Source organism: Syngnathus acus, chromosome 16 (genome assembly GCF_901709675.1).
Source record: "Syngnathus acus chromosome 16, fSynAcu1.2, whole genome shotgun sequence".
Classification (NCBI taxonomy): domain Eukaryota; kingdom Metazoa; phylum Chordata; class Actinopteri; order Syngnathiformes; family Syngnathidae; genus Syngnathus; species Syngnathus acus.
The window spans coordinates 10,707,696-10,732,504 of record NC_051101.1 but is presented as its reverse complement, the minus strand read 5'-3'; the positions used below and the strand labels follow the sequence as shown (position 1 = coordinate 10,732,504).

General features: G+C 43.1%; 1 protein-coding gene and 1 long non-coding RNA gene across 6 annotated transcripts; one reads left to right on the top strand and one right to left on the bottom strand.

The window, feature by feature from the left end:
• Positions 1-43: 43 nt before the first annotated feature.
• kif13a (kinesin family member 13A) lies at positions 44-24,401 on the top strand. Of its 5 annotated transcripts, none has more exons than XM_037274152.1 (40): positions 45-388; positions 565-655; positions 6,844-6,856; positions 8,794-8,854; positions 9,728-9,820; positions 10,134-10,314; positions 12,163-12,250; positions 12,852-12,986; positions 13,068-13,180; positions 13,324-13,435; positions 13,506-13,718; positions 13,789-13,899; positions 13,986-14,120; positions 14,586-14,716; positions 14,900-14,986; positions 15,054-15,229; positions 15,536-15,755; positions 16,259-16,421; positions 16,508-16,651; positions 16,726-16,875; positions 16,948-17,112; positions 17,230-17,403; positions 17,647-17,798; positions 17,873-18,005; positions 18,116-18,262; positions 18,514-18,546; positions 18,989-19,088; positions 19,165-19,291; positions 19,372-19,427; positions 19,594-19,718; positions 19,846-20,022; positions 20,096-20,188; positions 20,267-20,419; positions 20,674-20,751; positions 20,826-20,885; positions 20,991-21,072; positions 21,153-21,304; positions 21,537-21,680; positions 21,827-22,802; positions 23,209-24,401. In XM_037274152.1, exons 1-40 carry the CDS (start codon positions 334-336, stop codon positions 23,340-23,342), a joined length of 5,733 nt encoding a protein of 1,910 aa, XP_037130047.1. In that variant the 5' UTR covers positions 45-333; the 3' UTR covers positions 23,343-24,401. The 5 variants fall into 5 exon arrangements, with proteins under 5 accessions (XP_037130050.1, XP_037130047.1, XP_037130045.1 ...); XM_037274150.1 differs by having other exon boundaries at positions 6,841-6,856; XM_037274155.1 differs by lacking the exon at positions 18,514-18,546 and having other exon boundaries at positions 44-388.
• LOC119136332 lies at positions 17,794-19,372 on the bottom strand. The gene is made up of 3 exons (XR_005100704.1): positions 19,252-19,372; positions 18,174-18,255; positions 17,794-17,996 (listed from the first exon to the last, which is right to left on the bottom strand). It is a non-coding gene; the product is annotated as an uncharacterized LOC119136332 (long non-coding RNA).
• Positions 24,402-24,809: the final 408 nt, after the last annotated feature.

Sequence of the window (24,809 nt, the reverse complement as noted above, 5' to 3'; positions counted from 1 at the left end):
TTTGCCCCTCTTTTGGTGCTTTGGTGCAGCCTCCACAGCCTGCCAGAGGAGAGCACAACAGAGCAGAGCAGTCGAGCTCCCGGACGGTCGGTGGAGGAAGATGGCGGTGGGGATGCTGTATGGAAGCGGAGTCGAGCTCTGGATTTCGATCTAAAAATCAAACCGAATGGATATAAAGGACAAGCATGGACGCTTTCCTGACGTTTCTTTTTGACGCGCGAACGCTTTAGGGGCGATTTGAGTCGCAATCTGTCGCCTTTTGCCACGGTACAGATTCGGACTTGTTGTCTGGAGACTTTCCCCCGCTGAGAAAAAAGCGAAAAGTAGGCAAAAATGTCGGATACTAAAGTAAAAGTTGCCGTAAGAGTTCGGCCCATGAACCGGAGAGGTAAGTCTTTTTTTTTAATTTTTTTTTTTTAAGTGTGTTGTAAAATCCGCTAACTTTTCATCCCTTTTCAAAGAGCGTCACTTGGGTCGTCTTGTGGAGTTTTAAGGGAATTAAATGAAGTCGTATTTCACACCCCGTTGTCTGCTTTGTTTTCCAAAACAAACGTCTTCGTACAGAAATTGAGCTGAACACAAAATGCGTGGTGGACATGGAGGACAACCAGACGGTTCTGTACGCGCCACCCTCCAATGCAAAAGGAGACAACAGGTAAAAAAAGAATAAAACAATTCCATAGTGTTGTTTAAATATCATCACTCCAACTGGATTTTATTTGAATTGTGGTTGCCCACCCTGCAAAATCTTTTACAGTTTGGATTACTGTGCTTGGTTTTGAGTGTCACCAAATATTTGAAGCACCGTGGGGCTCCCGGGGTGTTATGTAAACGTCTGACCCCAAGTGCAAGTGCACAAATAACTTTCACCGAGCTTGTCGTGCAGTATGCAATAACAAAACTTCGTCATATGATGTTGTACCGTGTCGTCATAACACTAGTGGTTGTTAGCACATCTGCCTCAAAGTTTTGAGCTTCTGGAATGGAATCTTAGCCATTCTGTGAATATGTACTTGTCAACCTGTTTTAAAAAACAAATTGGTTCACACTTTCACACAATATTGTGACCTTTTACAGCAAAAAACAAATTGGTTCACATTCTCACATGAATCAAGTATATAAGACAATATTGTGACCTTTTACAGCAAATGAGTAGAATAGGAATACATTTAAATAAATCATTTTCCTGCCACCAAAGCAAGTTGCGAGTTGTGCATTGCAATTGTCACGTTAAATTCAGTTTGAAAAATTGCTAAGGAAGTGATGAAGTCCAATGTATGTGCAACTTGATATGTTGTCTCATTGATGTTAAGTTTCCAATAGCCAACAATTGTGATGCATTTGAACCTAGCCGATGAATCTCTCAAGGTTTTGCCGATGAGCTAATTTAAGCGAAGGGTGCCGGGTAACACGACAGTGCTCAGCATTGGAGTAGAGGACGGGGCACTTAATGTCAGGAATAGAAGCTGTAAAATATTATGGATCACACTCAGACTTTATGAAAGCAAACAAAGTGTGACATCATTATAATGCTGCTTAAGATGTCGTTTAAGTGGATGTATTGTAGCTGTCACATTAAGTCGTTTTGATTTACCATTGGTGGAGTATAGTGGGAAATTTTAAAAGGGATTTTTTATATTTTCATCAGTTAATTTGATAACATTTCATGAACATTTAATATCTTTAAAAGTGTATTTTGCCATTTGCTGTTGACTGTAAATGACATCATGTGCTGAGGGCTCATGTAGCAACCAATCACGGCTCACCCGGAGAATGTCACATGTCCAAACAGAAAGCAGATGAGCTGTGATTGGTCAATCTTGATCAAATTAATTTTTGACAAAATCTTAACTTTTTACTGCTGAAAATGGCTAAATAAAAGGACTGTCCATTTAAGATTGACGTAAGTGCACATTTTGCCACGTTTAACAGATGTTGGTGAGAAACTGCTTCTTATTTCTTGCGACTTTATCATATTTGGAACACCAACTTAAGATTTGATGTCCAGTGTGACAAATCATGTAAAATTGTGTTGCCCAACCTTGCTGCATGTATTTTGACTTGACACGAAGTAAGCAGCCTTGCTGCTGGTGATTTGGCTCCTTGTGTTTAGACTACAGTGGTTTTGCCAAGGCATATAATTTTCTCTCTTGCTGATGGTGGAACTGCGAGAAAAGCTTTTTGCTCCCGTTGCAGCCATGTTTTGAGGACACCTGTTGCTGTGTGCTGGAGAAGTGTCAGTTTTAGTGGCTATCAAATATGGCTGCAGGGGGATTTAGTCATGGGAACTTTGTCTCTCCCATGGGAACAGAGAGAAAAAGACGTACGGATGGATTTTTGTGTTTCTAAAAATATAGAAGTGGAATTAAGTTTGGGATTCAGATGATCTCATGACGCGTCAAAAATTGGAAATCCTGTTTTCCACAGACGGACCACACAGCAAATGAGAATTTGGAAGCATATGAGGGATTTGCTTTGATGGTTGAGCTTCATTCTTTACACTTCACTGTATTATGGTAACACTCGTGATCACTAAGCTGCAGGTTAAGTTTCCCCTAAATTCCTAATGGTCTTTCTCACCTTTCATCTGCACGTTATGCTGGCACCACGTCGCATATTTGACATGGGAATGCTTGTGTTCTGTCGACACAATGGCTTAATGGGGGATGGAGAGGCAGAGAAACACCTGAGGCTGCTGTCTGTGGTGGAGATGAGTGGAGGGGCATCATGACAAGGAAATACCCCTCGAGAGGGGGGCCCGTATCACAATTCGTCATGTTCCAACCTGCCTGCCAACACAACTGAATACAAAGCCGCCAAGACTTATAAATATCTTCTGAAAGGGAGATATGATCAAACTTGAATGTGTGTTTCCCATCTTCAAAAATGATAACAGCCCCCAGATGTTTATGTAGCGGTTAGCTTGACAGGTTAAACTGTTAAGCCTTGATAGAATACCAAACTCATTTAGACATTTTCAGCCGTAAAACATTAGTATTTTGTCTAAAATGAATTTAACTTCATTATTTTTATGTACAATTAACACCTTTAAAAAAAAAAACATTTTGCCACTTGCTGTCGACGTAAAATGACATCACATACTCAGGGCTCAGGTATCGACCAATCACGGCTCAACTTGTGAATGTCACATGACCAAATTTGAAAAAAGAGCTTAAAGATTTTAATAATAATCATTTCCATCATGTCAAATGCTAAATTACCAAATGCTAAACCCACACCATTGTCTTTATCAATAAAATGTCAATGTATTCAAACATATACCGAACATTCTCTCTTTTTAGTATCATTTGAGCATCTCTCTGGCTTTTCAAAACACGCCTTTCTAAAATGACAAGCTGCCTTGTCCGGTGACTGCCCTCAGGAATGTTCCCTTTGTCTAGATATGATTGTCTCCACTCATCAACATTTCCATGTAGAAAGATGTTCGGAGATCTTCCTAGCTTAGTAATACATTTATCAAACACGCAGGTCACATAAATTGACTCGGTAGTCCAAATCACAAAAGGCCTGTTTGTTCAAAGGCTGTCCCATTGTTTTCACAGAATGGAGAAAAGATGGCGGCGTCCATCTTTGTTGCATCTGTGGCTCATCAGGCTCAGATGTGGTTTCTCTTGCAACAAGACCTAAGAATTCTCTCGCTTTATGTTAAGGAATTTACACAACAATTTCGGTCTCAAAAAGGCTTCCGGTCTTTAGCGGCGAATAAATCTATCGTGACAGCAATAATGTCTTTAGTTGTGTGTTTCTCTGCCATCTTGTTCCTTTTGTGACCTTTTGTCCGTAGCGGCCACACGCTAAACCTATTCAAACATGTGACATCTACAAGTAGGCAGGGTCAAAAGAGGTGTGTCCCGATAGTAAATGTCACTTAATATCTTTTGGGAAGGAGAGTTGCAATCGAAATGAACAGATTGACCAACCCTGTGAAAGTGATTTAATGCTTCTGGGGCGGCGTATCATTCAGTATGCTAGGCCCGCGGACCTACCTTGTCACTGCAGCGTCACAAATGCCTGGGAGGACACGATTGGAGCCGAACTGCTTCATCTGCGTTGTTGGCATGTGCGAAGGAAAATTCCCCAACAGGAGCATCCGGCGCATTGCTCCTCATTAAGACTGTTTTTGACAGTCTGAGCTTGGCTTTTATGTCGGAACTTTGACTCACAAGGCTGGTCGTTTGTCTCGGCCGCGTGTTTGCAGAGTTGTTGCCGAGCAACAACTGTTGCCGAGACATGCAGGAGTTAGCAGACTTGTAAAATATAAATGATGCATGTTTTTCTCTTAAGTGCAAAATAATTCACACGAACTTTATAGTTCATGCTCTTTGTTTAATTTTGAAGCAATTGTGGCGGAATAGGCTACATCCAAACAACCTTCCAGCATCCCCTATCTGCTCATGACCCATTTTAAACTCTTTATTCCTATAATGGGATGGAAAATATTCTCTGTGGAACCTATTTAAATGCCAGTGTCATACCGAATAAATTAATGATGCCCAAGGGAGTGGGGTCAAAGCTAAGGTCAGAGTGGATGTAACTCAACTTTTCATAGCTCACATATTGTTCTTCTTTGGTTGTTGCAATTGGATAAACAGCGCCTCCGCTGGTTGCTTTAAGATGTTTCGACAATGATTAATTATGCATAATTGACCACATTCTATTTTTAAATAAATTGTTATTTCCAGCAACCCTGTTAAGGAGTAAACATTTACATTTCGCGTTGTTGATATTTCAGCCTTGTCTGCTCTATTGAGTGTCCTTCTTGCCTACTTCATGGAATTTTCTTTTTTTTTTTAACAATCCCACACAAGACTCAGTGTATTATTTTTTCTAAGTCTGTGCAGCAAGGTGATCTCCTACTTTGAGTGGGTGGGAGCGACCAGCTTGATTCGTTCTAAGCATACTAGGGGAATATTTGAAATGTTAGCCTGGGCTCCAGAGCAGCGCAATCTGCTGTAACCCAAAACTGACACACTACGTTGTGTTTGGCTCAAATCTCTTATGACTTGTAATTGTCTGAAACACGTTGACAGGCGAGTAGGGGAAAGAGTCTTATGTGTGGTTAAATTGAGGTTAAATGGTTTGGAGGGCTCGAGATGTAGCAATCAGACGGAATTTGACTCTCTTTGTTTGTGTGAGACTCTTTCTGTGTGTGAAGGAGGATTATCTCATTAGACTGTTTATCTGAAATTACTTAATTTGTAAATTTGGAGCTACCACATCTGCTCTTGTGGAAGCTCTATTTGGGAAATTGGACGATGGTCAAGTGTATTGTTCTCGTCCGTGACCATAAATTCCTATGAGAGGCTTTTTTAAAATATTTTATGATTAAATGCGGTATTGCTGGATGATGCATTCTGTATGTAATCTTGTGTGTTTGTTTCCCGCTGGGCTGGAAGAGGACATTTTTCTGACAACATAATGACCCAGTGGCCTTAATCCTGTTCCATAGCCATGGGGGGATCCCGCTGCGGGCACTCCCACCCTTCATAATTTTTATTTGGGGAGCATACAGTAATCTAAAACTCGACAGAAGACGTCAACCAATCATGCATACCAGCTCGTAATGGAAAATAATTGAAAAAAAAAAATCCCCCAAAGTCAGTCTCAAGGGAGATATCTTCTACTTGAGATTTAACAATATGGCCGATAACCTTGCTTTAGAGGGGGTCGGGTGAATTGTTACTGTCTTCCAGCCATGCTGAGAAATTTTCCGGATGTCTTATCATGGAACGGCTGGCTGGAAGGCCGGGAGCCAACGTGCGGCCACGGCGACACACTTCACACGAAGTACAATGAAGCGCACAAAACCAGCAGCGTTAGCCTCGTGTGTGCTGAACCGCAACATAAGCCCTCCAACCTCAACATGTCATACACGCTAAGTTTCAAGCAAATGGCCTCGAGGTTGCACCGTCCGAGCTTTGTGACCGAGTCGCCGAGACTGCCACTGAAATGCATTTTTAACAATAATAAATATGATCACAAAAGTGATTTCTTGCACATTGTTAAGATGGAGACAAATATCTGGTGAGATTAAAAGATTATATTGGGAGGCTGAGGAGTGCCGGAATTTACGTTGGGAGGCTCTTAAAGTGATCGAAGCAGCTGCGAAAAAGAAATAATGTATGTCATGAATGAAGTCTGCGTTTGTCTTTAGCGAGGAAGTAATTGTGTTAACAAAACCTATATATAGCAAGATGGAATACAATTCTCTCTATTGTCTCGCTCGGGATTCTCCACATACCACATGTGGCCGTTTATATTGTACACCCAGGAGGAAAATGTTCCTCAAAATTCCCACAGAATGACTTTTGCAACAATGTGTCCCAAAAGAGTAGAAGCTGTTTTATTTCATGTCGCTTTAATGGACGGTTGTTGTTTTGACTAATTTCATCATCCTGTGGTCTGGGTGGACCTGCGGTTCAAAAATGTAATCCAACATAACTCGAGTCAAACTTTTTGTCCTTAGTTCCGGCATCCGGGTATGCTGAGTGCAGCCATCCCCAACTTGGCCTCTTTGTTAAGTCCACAGGCAGAAGATCTATTTACTCAACAGAGTCAGTGGGACGATGAATGCTAAATCTCTTGCCTCGCTTCGTTCCACTGGCCTACTCCTGAACCCAATCACAGCAGTGACCAGCAGGAAGTGCTACTTGGAAGTGAACAGAAGCAAAAACTGATTTAGTGTATACACACGCTCAAGTTTCCTGGCGACATCCAGGAATATTTCATTTGTGTTTAGCATTTAAGCTCAATATTCCTAACTGCTCTTTTTTGTCTTCTGTTTGTTCCCCACCTCGGACTCCTCCTGATGGATTTCAGCAGGAAACAATCGAAGGTATGTTACCCTACGCCTGTGTTCTTCTAATGATCGCGTGACATATCAGAGATGCTGAAAATGGTTTCCTTGAGGATGTGAGAAGCATCCTGCGCATGTCTTTACACAAAGGCGGTGATTGAGGGCGTTTTAGTCTCTGGGTTGGTCAGCAGGCGCCGGATAGATGTCCGTGTGAACGTGTCAGCGCTTTAAGATGTGCTGAGCACCCACAAAGGGGCTACAATGAGAGCAGGATGTGCGTGGACACTGGGCTAGTGTGTGCGCGCGCATTGAAAGCTGCATTGTTGCAAGCGCACCCCCCACTTCTTCCCCTTGACGCCTCACTGCTGAGCTTGACCGGCTCGGGATGGTTCGTACATTGAGGATCGTCTTTTGTGTCGAGTACACTCGTTGACGGGGTCCCGGGGGGACTGGCTCTCTCGGGCCTGTAACCTGAATTTACCCTGACACTAAACCCAGCGCGTGTCTGCTAATTTTACTTTTAGTGTTTCAACAATGTTGTAGTCCAATATACAGTTTTTAACACTTTTGTCGGATTACTCGGAATTATGCATAAGGCGGGATCAGATGTTTTATTAAAATGCTCATCGTTCTCTAAAAGAAACTTCAATTTTTTGCTGGTTTTGGTTGTGGTAAAACCAAGGTAGAAATTGGATCTCGATGATGAGACATTTGCTAGCATTAGCATTGTCGGCTATAAACAGCCAAGATTCATATTTTCAAATAAAAATGTTTTTTAATGGCGGTTTTTATACGGAGTAGTATAATTTTTATTTTGTTGTCAAATGGACAAGATAAGAAATGGTTGCTCTGTTGCCTTTGGCTAGTTAGCGAGACAGTCTTGCTAGCTCTTCTGCCTCGATTAGCATCTTCCGACCTCAGCAGGTGGGTTTCTTGAACTATTTGCTTCCTGGTCCGATTGTAATGTTATTGTCGGATGGCTCGGTTGTTAGCGTTGGGCTGACGTCTTATTTCGCCACACGCTGGGCCACTTTGATTATCCCTGATTGCAAGTGCAAGTGCAAAAACAGGTAGCGGAAGTGAAGCTAACCCCTGCGGGAGACTTGAAAAGACTCTATTGTCCAATCAAGAACATTTTTTTTATGGAGCCACAGTCCAGAGGAGTCTGCTCAGCCATAGCTAGCAAAGCAGCTCTAATTGAGAATGATGGCACTTTTTGTTCCTTGCAAACTCATTTGACGGAAGTCACAAGAACAGGTTTTGTTTTCAAAGCATTCACTCATGCTGACTGTGCAAAAGCAGAAGCTTCTCAGTAAATAGCCCCTATCATGATTAGTAAGAACTTAGGGAAGGGAGGTGCTTGGACAGCAATTTGTAACAGCAGCACGATCTTTTAATGTGATTTTACGGAGACAATAACGAGCTATTTGAACGTTCTGTCAACACACACACGGACGGGTTTATGCTAAAAGAGCTTATTTCCTCGTGGAGAGCATCTCTCTGTGTCATTAGTCCAGAGCTAGCTCATGCAGGTGCCTCTAGGATACAAAGCAAAGCGTTTCTTCTGCTCAATTCTGTGTTGTGAAAGGCAGCAGCGAGGGCTGCGAGCCAGCATGCACCGCCGGGAAGCGCTCGGGCCCCGTTTCCTTGGAGACAAGGGTCACTGAGTGCTGGAATTTCTTGGGGGAGCGCTGACCCTGATTTATGAATTCATTTAGCCGCAGCCACTATGACAAAAGCGCGAACAGTGGATTTGTACAGAGCGTCTTAATGAGCATTACTTTGAACAATAAGCTCAGTTTGTCTGTATCTTAGTCTCGCAGACATGCTCTATCCCGCTGATTTACTCGCATGGCACGGCACAATAAGCTTGATTTGGCGCCCGTTATGGAAGCAGGATCAAGTCGTGTCGGAGTGTAAACGCTCGGACAGGTGTGGAAAATGTGTCGGTGATCTCTTCGCTGTCTTCTCCGCAGGTGTTCGCCTTTGACCACTGTTTCTGGTCCATGGATGAGTCCAACGTTCCCAAATATGCCGGTGAGTCACACGTGATAAGTCTTCACTCCTCCCTAGAGAGCTTCAAACATGCATTGCATTTCAAGAATTTGGCTGCAAGCGCTTTGGGAGTCAAATGTCCTTGTGCTGTATTCAAAAAACTTAAATATAATCATAATAATAATTAATTAATATAATAATATATGTATATATATAAATAATAATAATAATAATAATGCCTTATAATTATAAGGCACCATCCTACTAGGCTTCACATTACAATTAGAAAAATAATAATTTAAGCTACATTTCGCACAAACATAAACAAATCGAACACTTTATCCATCTTTGAAACAAATGAAATGCCTCACTCCTCTACTGCCAACTAACAAAAATATAAACAACCTCCTTGGCAGTGGGAACAATATGAAAGTGTTTATATTTACATGAGCATTATTTTTCTAGCACTCTAATTCATGTCCTTGCGCATATTTAATCAGATACTACTATTCATATCGCTAATGAATGCTTTACGCAACATTTCACGCAAGAAAATTGGTTCATTTGTGCAAGCGGAACATTTTTCATTAGGATTGTGGCTCTTTTGCTCGCCACTCGGTTTTGTGATGGAGATGTCATATACACACGGAGAGGACAATATGACCACTCGGGGCACGGCCTGAAGCTGGCGCAGCCGAGGCTTTATTTAGCTTATTAAACAGCTGTTCTATTTAGAAGTAGCACGACACAAGAGACTGCGCGGCACAGACAAATACTTTCGACATGACCAGGCAGCAAGCGCTCACTGGATTTGTGTTTCGAGTTCTCGTTAACTGTTGTCATTTGCCCACAAATGAAAAGCAATGATTATCTGTTTACACTAATCGCCATGGTAACTGAGTCTTTGTCCAAAAGGTCAAGAGGTGGTGTTCAAGTGCCTTGGAGAGGGAATACTTGAAAATGCATTCCAGGGATATAATGCCTGCATATTTGCCTATGGACAAACAGGTAATTCTAAAAATGTGGAATTATTCAGAATAGTGTCATTAGAAAGAAAATATTGTTTCTTTTTGAGTTGGACTGTTGCAAGAAAATGACCTGGAGGGGGAAAACCGTTCCAAAGTTTGTTTCATATCTCGGGAAATAAAGCGAATCCGATTAGGGGAAAAACAAAGCTATTCTTGTTTTGGTTCAAGTCAAAACCTTTGGGGGGGAAAAAAATCGATTAAATCTGCCTTCAGAGATTTTATTTTATGATCATATCAGCCTGAACGTCTTGTCAGATGCAAATACATTTAAAGCACTTTTGTTGTTTTTATAGGTTCTGGCAAATCATTTTCCATGATGGGAAACGGGGAGCAGCCGGGTTTGATCCCTCGACTGTGCTGCACGCTGTTCGAGAGGGTCCACCAAGAGTCCAACGGGGGCCACACTTTTAAAGTGGAAGTGTCTTACATGGAAATCTACAATGAGAAGGTCCGCGACCTCCTCGATCCCAAAGGGTGAGTCTGATGGGTGGTCTTGTGCTTTTTCTCTCATAGTAAACACACATGTGACCTAAATCTGCTCGGTGAAGCCAATGAGCTAATGCTTTGGACTTGCGGTGACACACACACACAGCTGCTTGCACAAAATTTGTCATTTTTCCTGATTCATTCCGACTCCAGCGTGAGCAGTGACCTCGCTGACTGCTGCTCCCACTTGGGCCTGACTCAGGACTGTGACGGAGCCAAGTAGGAAGCTTTGGCCATTTCCCGCAGTTGATTGGTTTACTATTTACACGGGTCTTCAAGCCGCTGCCATTGTTGTGACTTGTCTCACAAATGTGTCTCCATTCAGGATGAAAAGACGGACTTTCCCGTAGTTTGAATGGAGGTGTTGGAGTGGCATAGTAATTTTTGAAAGTGCAGGTGATGGATGGATCAAGTTAAAATACGGCGTGTCCACTTTTCAAAATGACTTTGGTTTTGCAAAATAGTCATTTCCAGTCTGCAGTAAATTGGTTGAATAAATCAATAACGCATTTGCAAATTCCGATGATTGGGCTGAATTCAAGAAATTGTCCAACCACTGACCTGTTACCCAAAAATGTTATTTTCATTGACATAAAATATTGTTTATGTGTAGCCAAAATGCTTTAGAAAATATATCTTTTCTTTCCAAGATGAGTAGAAAAAGGCCCCTCTTCGTTCCTAACATCTGAGGCTCGGTTAAGAATGTAAACATTAAGATTCTCCCCAAAGAAGATGTTGAAAATTAAATCAAAGTGCATGTCATCACTAGCTGACTGACTGTTCAAACAAAAATAAAAACACACTTGCAGCGGGTGGAAGATAGGTCACCTTAATGGAAAGAGGAAACCTGGTAACTGTTAACCGGAGTACACTGAGTTGGATTGAGTGACCTACTGAGCTATTGGATTTCTCTTCAACAACTAGCAGGCAGCCCTAAAGGAGAAACATTTTTTATATTTCATACAAGTTCTAAACTGAAAAGTGAGGCACTCTTGTGGGAACAATGTATTCAGGTCCAATGGGGAAACAATATTGTTTATGCTTTCAAAGAGCCAAAAGCTATTCTCATTGGGCAATAGCTAGCTAGCATTGCCCAATAGATAGCTAGCGGTGTAGCTAGCTAGCTATTACACAAAATGAACTTAATTAGAAACAAGTGAACAACTGTGAAAAACATTTTGACAGTTTTTATCTCAATCCTTCACTGTTTAGATTTTTTTTTATGTCACGTCAACCTATATTTATACGGCCATTCTTTCAACAGGATGTTGTTCCCAGCCAAATCTTGTCAGTTAAGAGAGAAATGTGTTTTTAACATCAGCTTCTAAATGTGAAGTCATGTTTCCTCCGGATCTCCTCCAGAATGCGCATCTGGCAACAATTTCAATTCAATGTTTAAACTCCCATATATACTGAAAGTTCAGACATGTCCTTCTCTTATCATACATCATTATTTTTTATTATTATTGTCATTATGCATGATGTTATTATTTTATTGTATCCAGATGACATCCTGAATCTTGATGAAAAGTTCCTCCTTCTTCAGCAATAGGTGTTGATTTAAATACAACATTTGAAAACAATTCTCATGTGTCTTAAATGCTCTTTTGGTTGTGTAATTTTGCGCTAGATGAATGAGCAGACACTCCACCCAAGCTGTCCTTCTCTGTCCTTCAATCCCATTTTATGCTTGAGGTAAAACTGATGGTGTCAGCACTCCAAATTGCCATAAAAGCCACAAAAAGGGCGACTTTAAAGAATGTGGAAATGAAATGTGCTCGGTGCCATGAGAGGCATTTACACTCCTTTTACTCACCAGACCGTTTCTCTTTTAAGGAGCCGACAGTCCCTGAAGGTTCGTGAGCACAAAGTCTTGGGTCCATACGTGGATGGTTTGTCTCAGCTGGCCGTGACCAACTTTGAGGTATACCCTTGTCTTGTACGACTGAACAAAATCCACTCAAATTTCACAAATGCAAAAAAAAAAAAAAATCATTTATAGCGTCAAACACGAATTGTTTGCAGCCAAATAGCACTGAGCTTAACAATGTGGTTTTAATTCTCATGAGCTCCTAATGACACATATAATGTGAATGTGGAATGCACCCGTGTGGTTTTTCGGGGTGGATTGTATGCCAAGCATTGGCGGGGCTTTTCTTAATTAAGTTTAAAAATCCCCACCCTATTTCTGTGCGCCATGTTTGCCTGATATCAACACACTGGATTTCCTAGAGCTCCGTCTCGCTAAAGTGCATGTGAACGTTGGCTGCCTTTTATTGTTCTCAAAAGGATCTGTTTGCACATTTTTCCTCAAATCCACGGAAATTTCCTCCAAGCTTTCAAACTGTAAAAATTATGAAATGTAAAACTGTTGCCAGTATTTCGACAATAATCAGCAACTAGGGTAAACAATTTGCAACTCAACACTATCAGTTTCAAATATAAAAAAAATGACCTATGCGTGATGTCATATGTGGTTTAAAAAAAAAAAAAACGTATCTCTCGTTTGTCTTCCTTGACTTTAGGACATTGCAGTGCTCATGTCGGAAGGGAACAAATCTCGCACGGTGGCAGCCACCAACATGAATGAGGAAAGCAGCCGATCTCACGCCGTCTTCAGTATTATCGTCACACAAACATTATACGATCTACAATCCGGGGTGAGTCTTTTTGACTCTGCATTAAGACACAAAGTGTTCCACAAATGTATTCACCTCGCAATGAATTGGCTTTATTATCAGAATTCCGGGGAGAAGGTGAGCAAGATGAGTCTAGTTGACCTGGCAGGAAGTGAACGGGTGTCCAAGACGGGAGCTGCTGGCGAGCGACTAAAAGAAGGAAGCAACATCAACAAGTGGGTATATTCGGAAATTAAAAGCCAACGTGCATCGGACACATCATTAAAAAATGTGGTTGTCGTCCCTGGAGAAGCTAAAATCATTTATTTATTGATTTATTTATTAATGTTCTTATTTTTTTGTTTATGTTTGGTTGTAGGTCCTTGACCACGTTAGGTTGTGTGATTTCTGCGCTGGCTGATCAGTCTCCAGGAAAAGGCAAGGCCAAATTTGTGCCTTATAGAGACTCAGTCCTCACCTGGCTGCTCAAGGTTTGTAGCCCACATTAATTATTATTATTGTCTGTCAGTATAAATTTACAGTAGGTATTTTTCTCTTTAGGATAACCTGGGTGGGAACAGCAAGACGGCAATGATCGCCACAGTGAGTCCCGCGGCAGACAACTACGAAGAAACTCTTTCCACTCTGCGTTACGCCGATCGAGCCAAGAGGATCGTCAACCACGCCGTCGTGAACGAAGACCCCAACGCTCGCATCATCCGAGAGCTCCGAGAGGAGGTGGAGAAGCTCAAAGTGCAGCTGTCTCAGGCTGAGGTGAGATTTTGAAACCAGCAGAACCTTGCATGGTCACTTGACCCTAACGTGATCCGGATCTGCTCGCAAGTCCTTGAAGGCTCCTGAACTGAAGGAGAAACTGCACGAATCTGAGAAACTCATCATGGAGATGACCGTCACTTGGGAGGAGAAACTGAGGAAGACCGAGGAGATTGCCACAGTGTGTATATATATATATAAACACCACATAATATTCATGAAATAAATCCACTTTGCTCACAGGGAAGTCATACTGTGTTTTTACAGGAGCGCCAAAAGCAACTGGAGAGCATGGGCATCTCTCTGGAAACATCCGGAATTAAAGTGGGCGAAGACAAATGTTTCCTGGTCAACCTGAACGCCGATCCTGCCTTAAATGAGCTGCTCGTTTACTATCTGAAGGTACTCATTTTACAGACGGAGGTCTTTTTATTTGTTCAGTTGTAGCAAAAATGTTGGCATGGGTTCATAGGTGATTTTTTTTTTCCTACCAAAGTCAGAAATACCTCAAAAGCCAGGGAATCCTATTTGTAATGTGATAAAAGTATTGTAAACAGAGCTGATCCTGCAAGACAGACTTGTAGGCGTGTGAGCAAGCACCAACAACAGGCCTTTGTCTAGCTTCTGCCGTTTCAATGTGGAATGACCACTCCAATGTGAAATGGACTCGTTTGTACATCCTTTGAAAAAAAGGAAATGTTTGTCTAACAGCGCCCACTCACTTTTTTTTTTTTCTTTCCCCCCGGTTGAATCCTTGCAGGCGCAGTCTTGTTTCCTCATTTTGTCACAATAAATTAGGCCAAACATGGGGGAGGCGAAGATAATTCCTTTCAGGCCTCTTTTAATATGTCTTCCACCTGTGTGTAGGAGCGCACACATGTCGGCGCTGACACTTCTCAGGACATCCAGCTGTTTGGGATCGGGATCCAGCCGCTGCATTGTGTACTGGAACTGTGCCCGGATGGTGATGTCACCTTGATGCCCATAGGGAACGCCCGGTGAGCTGCAGTAAAAAAAACGACGACGACTTTGTCCGTTGAAGCTTCACATGAGCTCATTGTCGAGGAATTTGAGTTCTCTGCTTTCAAAGCACGAGCATGTTTTTTTCCCCCCCTCTAGACGCAAATGAATTGTTCAAGAAAGGATGCAGATAATAATCCGACTTGACGTTTTCTCCGCAGTACCTGTGTGAATGGAACAATGATCGATTCTTTGGTTCATCTTTGGCACGGAGATCGGATCTTATGGGGCAACAACCATTTTTTTAGGTGCGCCGCATTTTGACTTGGAACCCAATAGGATGAGTTGGAAGGCTAAAAATGGAATCTGTCACAGGATCAATTTGCCAAAACGAAAACGGCGGGACCGTTTGAAGGAGCTGGAAAGGGCCTCTCCCAGGGACAGCTTTGTGGAGGTGGATGTGGAGACCGCCAGTGAAGCATCTTCTGAGCAGGACTACAGCTATGAGTTTGCCCAAATGGAAGTCATAATGAAGACTCTGGGAAACAATGGTAATTATTTTCAGCTCTCGGTACATTTCTGTCGCCAGCACATAGTAACCAAAGAATTCCATATGTTATATTTATATATTTATATTTTACCCGGGGTGTGTAGACTTTTGATATCGTCTGACTTCTAATTCATTTGAGTTCTTCCAAGAATTTCCTGCAGCTTCTTCATATCTTTTATTTATATACTATATATGTTAACAGGGGTGTGTAGACTTTTGATATGGTCTGTATTGTAATTCCAAGAAATTCCTGTAGCTTCTGCTATAAATTGTAAACAAGACTCAAGCATTGCGTGTGGTTTTCTAGACCCCATGCAGAATGTGGTCCAGGTTTTGGAGAAGCAGTACCTGGAAGAAAAGCGCACGGCTCTGGAAGAACAAAGGTTGATGTACGAGCGGGAGCTGGAATCTCTTCGGCAACAACTTTCTCCCGAGAAAACGCAACAGCACCACCGCAGCAACAGTGAGCGCCTCACGTTCCAGACGCACACACCGCACGGAAAGCTGCAACTGTGGACGGAGGAACGGTTGGTGACACACGATGAGCTCATTCAAAAGCGTCAATATTTGTTTTTTCATCACTTGCTACTCAATACAGAATTCCATCTATTGCATTTCTAAGTAGGACAGTCGGTTTCCGCTATGCTAGTTTTTCCCCCAAACAGCGTTATCCCATAATACGAGGTTCTATCCCAACCTAAAACTTGAGGATACTGCAAGACAGTGTTTAAAGGAGTGAGTAATGCCAAATTACGGCTGCCCTCATGAAGTGAAGATAACCGCCTCTTAAAAAGTGAAGCTCAACGTTCTGGTTAGGTCAAACCACCAAGCAGCATTCTACTGCATGTGTCCTGCCTTTCTCCAAGCCTCCTTGTGCTCCAAGGGGAAATTCCAATTTTGCACATCATCGATTTTTCTTTGCCCATTGTTGGTTACGCTGCCAATTCACACAGCAGTTTTCTCATACACAACCAGTTGAGTTGTATCTCTTTGGATAACTGTTTTTTTTTTTTTTCTTTGTGTGCGCCAGGGATGAACTTTTCAGACAGAGTCTTTCTCGGCTCAGGGAACAAGTTCTGAAAGCTAACACCCTGGTGCGAGAGGCCAACTTTTTGGCAGAGGAGATGAGCAAACTGACCGACTATCAAGTCACTCTTCAGATTCCCGCAGCCAACCTTAGCGCGAACCGCAAGGTCAGCCGGCTGAGCCGACGCCAAGCAATCATTTTAACTGTTGCGTCTGCTCAGGGGCCTTATCTGACTTGTTTGTTTTTATTCAGCGTGGAGCCATAGTGAGTGAGCCGGCCATCCAGGTACGCAGGAAGGGGAGGGCAACTCAGGTGTGGACCATTGAGAAGCTGGAAAACAAGCTGGTGGACATGAGGGATCACTATAGAGACTGGAGAGAAGGCTCAGAGGAAGTGGTAAGAAACATAAGACAGGAGAGTAAAAAAAAAAAGACATTTGATTATTTCATTTTGTTTAATTCAATTAACAGTGCAGCAAGGCAAATGGTAAACACTCTGACCCATTTTACGACGCTCAAGAAAACCACAACCTAATAGGAGTGGCGAACATTTTTCTGGAGTGCCTTTTCCATGACGTCAAACTGCAATATGCTGTTCCCATCATCAGCCAGCAGGGGGAGGTAAGTTAATTGCATCCACTTGGTGTTTTTTGTTGTTGTTGTTTTACACTGAAGGTTCGTTTGTGCGCACAGTTAGCAGGCAGACTGCACGTGGAGCTGATGCGGGTCAGCGGCGCCGTGCCCGAGCGCCTTTGCGGTGGGGACGACTCCTCTGAGAACTCCAGTGAGAGTGGCTGCTATGAGGTCTTGGACACCAATGGAGAAATTGTCCACATGGCCAAGAGGCTCATTATCAGGGTAGAAGCCGCATTTTTTATCTGCGTGTATAGCTGTACCTTGACTTATGTGACCCGAGTCTCTTGAAAATTCAAAAAGTCGGGTCTCATGCTGTGTGTGTGTGTTTTCACGTTACAGGTTCGCATCAGGGAGGCGACGGGGCTGCCGCTCAACCTGTCCAACTTTGTTTTCTGTCAGTACACCTTTTGGGAACATGGCGAACCCACAGTGGCCCCCCCAATGGTGAGCCCTGACAGACCTTCCCCTCGGAGCCCAGATGCACAGTTCACTGTCCAGTTTGACCACTGCAAGGTGAGAACCATCAGCTTCTTTTTATCTCGGCTAAGACGCTTGCAGAATTACGCTCATTGATTTTGCAGGTGATGAATGTTTTGAGCCTTGGCAGAGGTCTTCTAGTGTGCTATATTTTAAATTGGACTAAAGCAATTATTTTACTTTTTTTTTTAATTAATTTATTTATATTTTATTTATTGATATTATATTAATTTTATTTATATTCTTTTTATTTATTATTGTTTTTTTTTTTTTCTGCAGGACTATGTTGTACATGTGACAGATGACTTTCTGGAGTTCATATCAGATGGAGCGTTGGCAATAGAGGTATGGGGCCATTGCTGTGCTGGGAACGGACGTTCTCCATGGGAGTTAGACGCTCTGGAATCCAAGACTCAGACGCTCCGAGACAGGTACGTACAAGTTGAATTCACGCTCATGGAGAAAAACGGAAGGATTTGAACACTTTGATGCACGTTCCATGAAGGTGGAGCGAGGTGTCTCGTAGGATCGAGCTGTGGGTCTCCATCCAGGAGCTCAATGAACAGGGAGAGTACGCCGCTGTGGAGCTGCAGCCTGGAAAAGACATCAGCACGGGAGGAGTCTTCCAACTGCGCCAGGTCGGAGAAAAAAACACAAAACACTGTGACTGGTGTAATTATGTAAAAAAAGAACACATTTTCAAAGCCAGTGCCAGAAGCACCACACTGAGGTTGACGTGTCCAAGCAGGGCCACTCGAGGAGGCTTCATGTCAGCGTGAAGCCGGTCCAAAAGTCAGGCACCCTACCTCTGCTGGTGGAGGCCATGCTGTCCGTCTCCATCGGCTGCGTGACTCTACGCTCCTCCAAATTGCAGCGACCCCTCGACACCTACCAGGTCCGTGAAACATATTTCAGAGCAAAAATAGAAAATGTCAAATTAAAAGTCGTTCACTACCATTGACGGCGATACTAGTCAAAGATTCATTTGAACTGGGCTGGTGGTAAATGAGTTTATAATGCAACACAACTTGAGAAAATCTGTTTGATGTAAAAACATTGCGTAGCGCAAATTCTGAGCTGTCAGCTCACACTTACACACACACACACACACACACATATCTGACAGCGTGTGTCCTTCCCTGCCAGAGAGAGGTGCAAGACGATACGGATAGTTATCAGGTACCCTCATCCTGCTGTAACTTAACACGCAGCATGAAGGATCACGTGTTTGCGATCAGGCCCTTGCTTGAGGGCCTACGAGGGAGGAGGAAGAGGGCTGTGCCTCTCCCGACTAAAAAAAAAAAAAGCAAAAACCGTTGCTTTATTAAACAAAACACACACTGTAATAACATAACGGCCATTCTTTGGCAGCCAAACACAGCTCCACCCGTCGCCTACATTTGCACACTAATTTGCTTGCCACTACTGAAGAGCTGCAAGAACATGCTACATGCTATCTAAACACTTGTGTTGCATGGCTGGCACTACTTTGCATGGGGGATGTGCACTGATATCACAGGTGTGATGCGGTTTGGTTTTGAGTGTGTTTTTTTGTGATACAGTATTAACAAATGTGGTCCAAAAAACAGATACAGCCAATCAGGTGCATCTCTGCTTCTAGGAGGAAGATCTCAGCTGCGTAAGAGAGCGATGGTCTGAGGCCTTAATCAAACGACGGGAGTACCTCGATGAACAAATCAAAAAGATCATTAACAAGCATGGTGAGACTCTAACCTCCCAGAAAATTTGTATTCGGTTTTTATGGTTTATTCTCGTGATTGGTCTCAATCCATTCAGAAAAGTCCGAGGAAGACATTGAGCGGGAAGCCCGTCTGGTGGAGCAATGGGTCGGCCTGACCGAGGAGAGAAACGCCGTGCTCGTACCTGCGCCCGGAAGCGGAATCCCCGGAGCTCCCGCCGACTGGTATACCATTCGAGCATATTTATGTCAAATTCATTTGATTTGTTCCTTTTTGTAACCGTGTTTCAAACATCTGCCTGTAGGACTCCGCCTCCCGGAATGGAAGCTCATATCCCAGTCCTCTTCCTTGATTTGAATGGTGAGTCACACACATTCTTGACATTTGAATCAGGAGTCACCACATTAGGCCTAAAAAACAAGCTGACGGATTGCGCTTTTTTGTATTATCGCCGATTAGACTGTGCTGATATAATGAATGATTGTATATTTTAGAATTTTAATATCGATATGTTTTGTTCCACTAGCTGATAATCTGACAGTGAATGAGCAGCTGACGGGTCCTCATGCTGCGGGTGTTAACTCTATCCTACCCAAGGAGCACGGAAGCCAGTTTTTCTATCTCCCCATCATCAAGCACAGCGAGGAAGAGGTGAGTCACCGCTTTGCGTCTACTGCCTCCCTGTGTTCAAAGATGGAACTGCGCAGCTAATTCGCGTCTACTTTTACAAATATCATTCTCAAGTGGATCGTTCAGGTTTTCATTGAATTATTTTCAGGTGTCAGCCGTGTGTTCCTGGGACTCATCCATCCACGATTCCGTGCATCTCAATCGGGTCACATCTCCTCACGAGCGTATCTACCTGATCTTGAAAACCACAGTGCAACTTAGCCACCCTGCCTCAATGGAGCTGGTGCTCCGCAAAAGGATCGCCGTCAACATCTACAACAAGCAGGTTGGTGTGTCAGGAATGTCCCAACTACATCGAGCGTTTCGTTTGTTCACTCAATTTGACTTCTCTTATTCAGAGTTTCACGCAGAGTCTCAAAAGGAGAATGTCGCTTAAGAATATGCTTCACTCCTGCGGCGTGATCTACGAGATTGTTTCCAACATACCGAAGGTGCAACATGTTCTCGACGTATTCTAATAAATACACTCAACAAAGTCTTGTAATGAACCCCCTCGTTCCTCATGTCAGGCCTCAGAGGAGCCAGAGGAGAGAGAAACATTGGCCCTCATGGCTGCTCGTGCAGACATCGAGGAGACTCCGGATGGAGAAACCTACATTGAGAAATACACTCGGGGAGTTTTGCAAGTGGAGAATATCCTCAGCTTGGAGAGGCTGCGGCAGGTACAGTAGAGCCATATGGATTCCCCATGTCACAACCTGATACTAAATTCTGACTAATTTATTCTGGTCAATTTGACAAATAAAATGTAATTTTTTATTTTGGCAAATTCATGTCTCAGTATAATAATGTAATTAAAATACAATTATCACTGTATTGTTTATCCATCCATCCATCCCTATAATTATAGAATATTATATTATTTGAATTTATATTATATAGATTATATTTTTTTATATTATATTATTTTCCACAGGCTGTGACAGTTAAGGAAGCACTCTCTACTAAGGGAAGACATCTCAGAAGAAGCCTCAGCACACCAAATGTCCCGCATGTAATGAGCACATTCCTCTCAGGAACTAATCGTTTTGACATGTGTCATGAGTAACAAATTTCCCTGCTCTCCAGTCTTCCTGCAGTAAAACAGACCTGACTGGCTGTGAGGATGAAGACCGCAAAGTATGTGAGGTATGCTTCAACACCGTGTTTGTTGATCACATGTTTTGCAGCTGTCGTTTTTTTTAAAGACGGGATCATTTGTTGAGCTAATATGTTCGATGTATTGATTTGTAGGAGAACTGTGATCATGGTGACAGCTGCAATCCTCAGAACGGCTCTCTCTGCAGTACACCGATCAAACGCAAAGAAGGGTCAGGTAAACCGGACGAGAGAATTTGACAAGAAGTTCTGCATGTTCCGAAAACTGTGAATGTCTCACCGAATGTCTCTGATCAGGGTCATTTCCAGAGAGTCCTACATTTTTCAACTCCAGTCCTTTCAAGCTTCTATCCCCTCAGCCGTCCAAGTTCCTCAAGTCTTTGCTGCCTGTCAAGGAGGAGAATAAGGTGAAGAAAGTCCTGGAGGCCCGCCCACTGCTGGGAAAAGAGGCAAGAAGGAACGAGTTAAATGTCCCTGTGTTGTGATCCTCACTCCTGCGCATGAATGTTTGTGCCACTCATATCAACATGCATTTTTTGTCTGCAGTTTTCCAGCTTGAGCACAAATTTACAAAATGCATGCCCACTATGTCACTGACCTGGCCAGCTCCATGCCTGCATGCAATGTGTTTGTCTGTGTGCGTGCGTGAAGTCCTGTGCTGTTGTTCTGACCCATCTGCAGAGCATGCGCTCATGTGTGGACAACCCTGCACTGCTCCCCCCTCCCTGCCCCTGGCGCAGACCCAGGGCAGGCAGCGAGGGCCACTGCAAGCTTCCCACCCCCACCTGCAGACCGCTCAGCCGCACATTGCCACACGGTGCTGCTGTAAGTGCTACACGTGAATGTCACACGGTCACGGGACGGTGAGAGAGATCATGTTAGCGTGTCGAGGCTACTTTTATACTGCATGACCACTAATTGTGAAGATGAAAAATGTGCCTAGCCATCAACTCACATTCTGCCCTCTGCAGGAATCCGACGAGGAGGACGCTGCAGTGGACGTCCGAGACGGCGGCGGCGGCTTCCAGGCGTACATCCCCGAGGACTTTGCAAACTTTGACATCTACAACGCCACCCTGGAGAGCCGCGGCGACTCGAAGGAGCGGAAGGTGTCTCGTAGCCCCACCGCCAGTAGCTGCACCAGCGGTTACTTTTCCCACAGCGCCTCGAACGCCACGCTGTCCGACCTGCCGTTCAGTTCCAGCGAGAGCTCCGATCAACTCAGCTGCAGAGATTCCCAAGACGCTCTCGGATGTCCTGCCGGAAGGGGCTACACGCAAATTAAAGTTCCCGCTGGAAGTGAAGACCAGCAGGTGTTCAACTCACCAACTTCCTTACCTATCAGTGTTCCTCGTGGCAAGCCGAGAACTTTTCCTCCGCCTCAAAATTGCAATCTCAGTTGCAGTCAGGAGTTCACAGACTTTAAAGGGGCGGATGATACCATTGCCGAAGAGGGCTTGCATCATTTTACAGACGGATGGGAGCAAGACGCTGTTGACGTGACCACAACACTGAAGACGACGAACAAGACAGAAACGTGTGACTCTGTTGCTATTATGAAGAACAATTCCGACAACGCCTCAGCCGCTTTACACAAATATCCAATTTCGACCAACACTGTTATTTGCACCATCTCTTCAACGTCACCGTCCGCTGTTACGTCCTTGTCCAAAGCCCCGCCTCTCAGAGGAGGAGACCCTCCCATCCGCGAGCCGGCCCAGGGAGATGTGCCCCACGGGAGCCCCTGTCCCAGCCCCAACCAGAGCAGCACGGAGCCCTCAGGCGACTCTAGCGGGGATGAGTGCACCCCCGTCGCCCAGCTCCCCGACTGGATGGCGCCAGGGGAGATGGTGTGGGTGGGTAAACGGCGAGGAATGGTCCACTATGTCGGAGGGGTGGAGTTCGCCAAGGGCATCTGGGTTGGTGTCAAACTGGACCTGGCAGTGGGTGAGTTCATTGAAAGTGTAGCAAAGGAATTACTGTACTGCATAATAGTGAAGTATTTGAAGATTCTATCCACTAGAGGGCACTGTTGATTTTAACCACAAGTACAGTGGTGCCTTGCTAGTTAGTCAAAATACTTTAATCTTTCCCCTTTGAACTGATACAATTAAACTGTTGCAGCCTCCACAATTTAAAAAAAAAAAACGTAACAAAATTTTTAAAAGTTAATTACATAATTTAAAATGTAATCTAATTCAATGGACGTTAAACTGCTCCTTTACATTTATTCTAATACTTAAGACCATATAACATTCTTAAAATCTTCAAAATAAAATAGTCAAGTAAGACAAGTATGATTTTCCAGTTTTTTGAATATTGCTGAAATTGTTGTATTTTAACCCTCCCTCAGGGAAGCACAATGGTACTGTCCAGGGGAGAGTGTACTTCCGATGTCCCGCAGGCCACGGCGTGTTTGTGAAGCCATCTCGTCTGACTCGAGATCCACCCTCCATGGACACGGAACCAACCACTCTCCTCAGATAAGACAAAGACACAGTCTAGGCCACAGCTTTGGCCAAAATTCTGATTTGGTTATTTGTAGGCTTTTACTATCTAATGAAGCTAATCACTGAATATGCACATGCTCATTATGCACATTTTTCCATAAGGGTATATTTTTAAGGGGAAATGCTTAACTGGGAGTCCATATGGAAATATTAGCCACTTGGTTTTTCTTAAGAAAGCATATTTTTGTATGGCGTTATGATCACAACCCCTGAGGCTCATATGATGATTAATCTGGGATATGAACATTACGAATGTACTACTGTCAATAAGATGTCAGGGGCAACCAAAGAGTTTCATATCTGCTGTTAGTAGTTGAGTTGCAAAAGTGGTGGAAACTTTATAAGGGAAATTCAACCTTTTTTTTGGGGGGGGGGGGGGGAGAATTATTGTCAGTTAACTGGGAATTTGGGCGAATTAATCCAAAGCATAAAAATGACTGTCCTAACCAGACATGGGGGCAAATTGATATTCATTTACAGGGTAAAATAAAATTGTGTGGGTTATTTTTTTATCCAAAATGTATTTTCCATATTCCTCTCTATAAATTCCAGTTATTTCCCCTGTAAAGTTCCCATCTTTAAAAAAAAAATAGCCCAAATTTTGCATACCAAGTTTTGTCATTTTTCATATGTGGAAGAACACAAAGTTTAGTGCCATGTCTCTATCCGGAATAATTTCCACATATCCTCAAGATCAACAAGAAAACCTGCATTGCCTTCACTTTGTGACTCTTGAATTATCCTGTTGAAGTACTGTAACACTGTGGATTGAACAATCCCTATCCAGCATGAGAATCGTGCTGTTTGAACGCTTGCACTGGAAAGGAATTTTCGGAAACGAACTGACTGAGCGGGTTCTCACTCACTCGCTTTCAACCGAGAGGAGGCAAAAGCCGTATGATGTCATCTCTGAAGATTTTATAGACTCTATTCAGCACTTGGATGAGGATTTTATAGGCTTTGTCCAGAACTTGGATACAATGATGCCTTATGTCTTTGCTTCCATAAAGGTGGACACATAACCTTAAAAAAAAAAGAAAGTGTGTTCCTGTGATATTGTGTATGTTTATTTTGACGACACCTAATGGCTTTCCGGAAGCCACCCGGCCTTATTTGGCTTGACTGATGTGCATCCTTTTTTTTTTTTTTTTTTGTCCATGTGAAATTTATATGTTGACTGACTGATACGTAATACCACACGTTATTAACAGGTACTCAATAATGCATTATGTCCTATTTAGGATCGAATGACAGTGTGATAAACGGTGTCTCGTTACAGAGGATGAGGTTGTTCAGTATGAACATGTGGCGAAGTTGTGATGCATCTATATATAATGTATATGTTCAAGTTGTAAATGGAAGATCTTTCAGCTGCTCTCCCTTGTGGAGATGTAAATACAAGTGTGTTTTTTAAAAAAAATAGTAGTTACGCTATTATGATGTA

Excerpts from the sequence above, each read along its gene's own strand:
- kif13a (XM_037274150.1), top strand. The coding sequence starts at position 334 with ATGTCGGATACTAAAGTAAAAGTTGCCGTAAGAGTTCGGCCCATGAAC. Across the intron at positions 16,876-16,947 it reads TCATCAGCCAGCAGGGGGAG|TTAGCAGGCAGACTGCACGT; the intron begins GTAAGTTAATTG and ends TTGTGCGCACAG. Across the intron at positions 21,073-21,152 it reads CAAACGCAAAGAAGGGTCAG|GGTCATTTCCAGAGAGTCCT; the intron begins GTAAACCGGACG and ends GTCTCTGATCAG.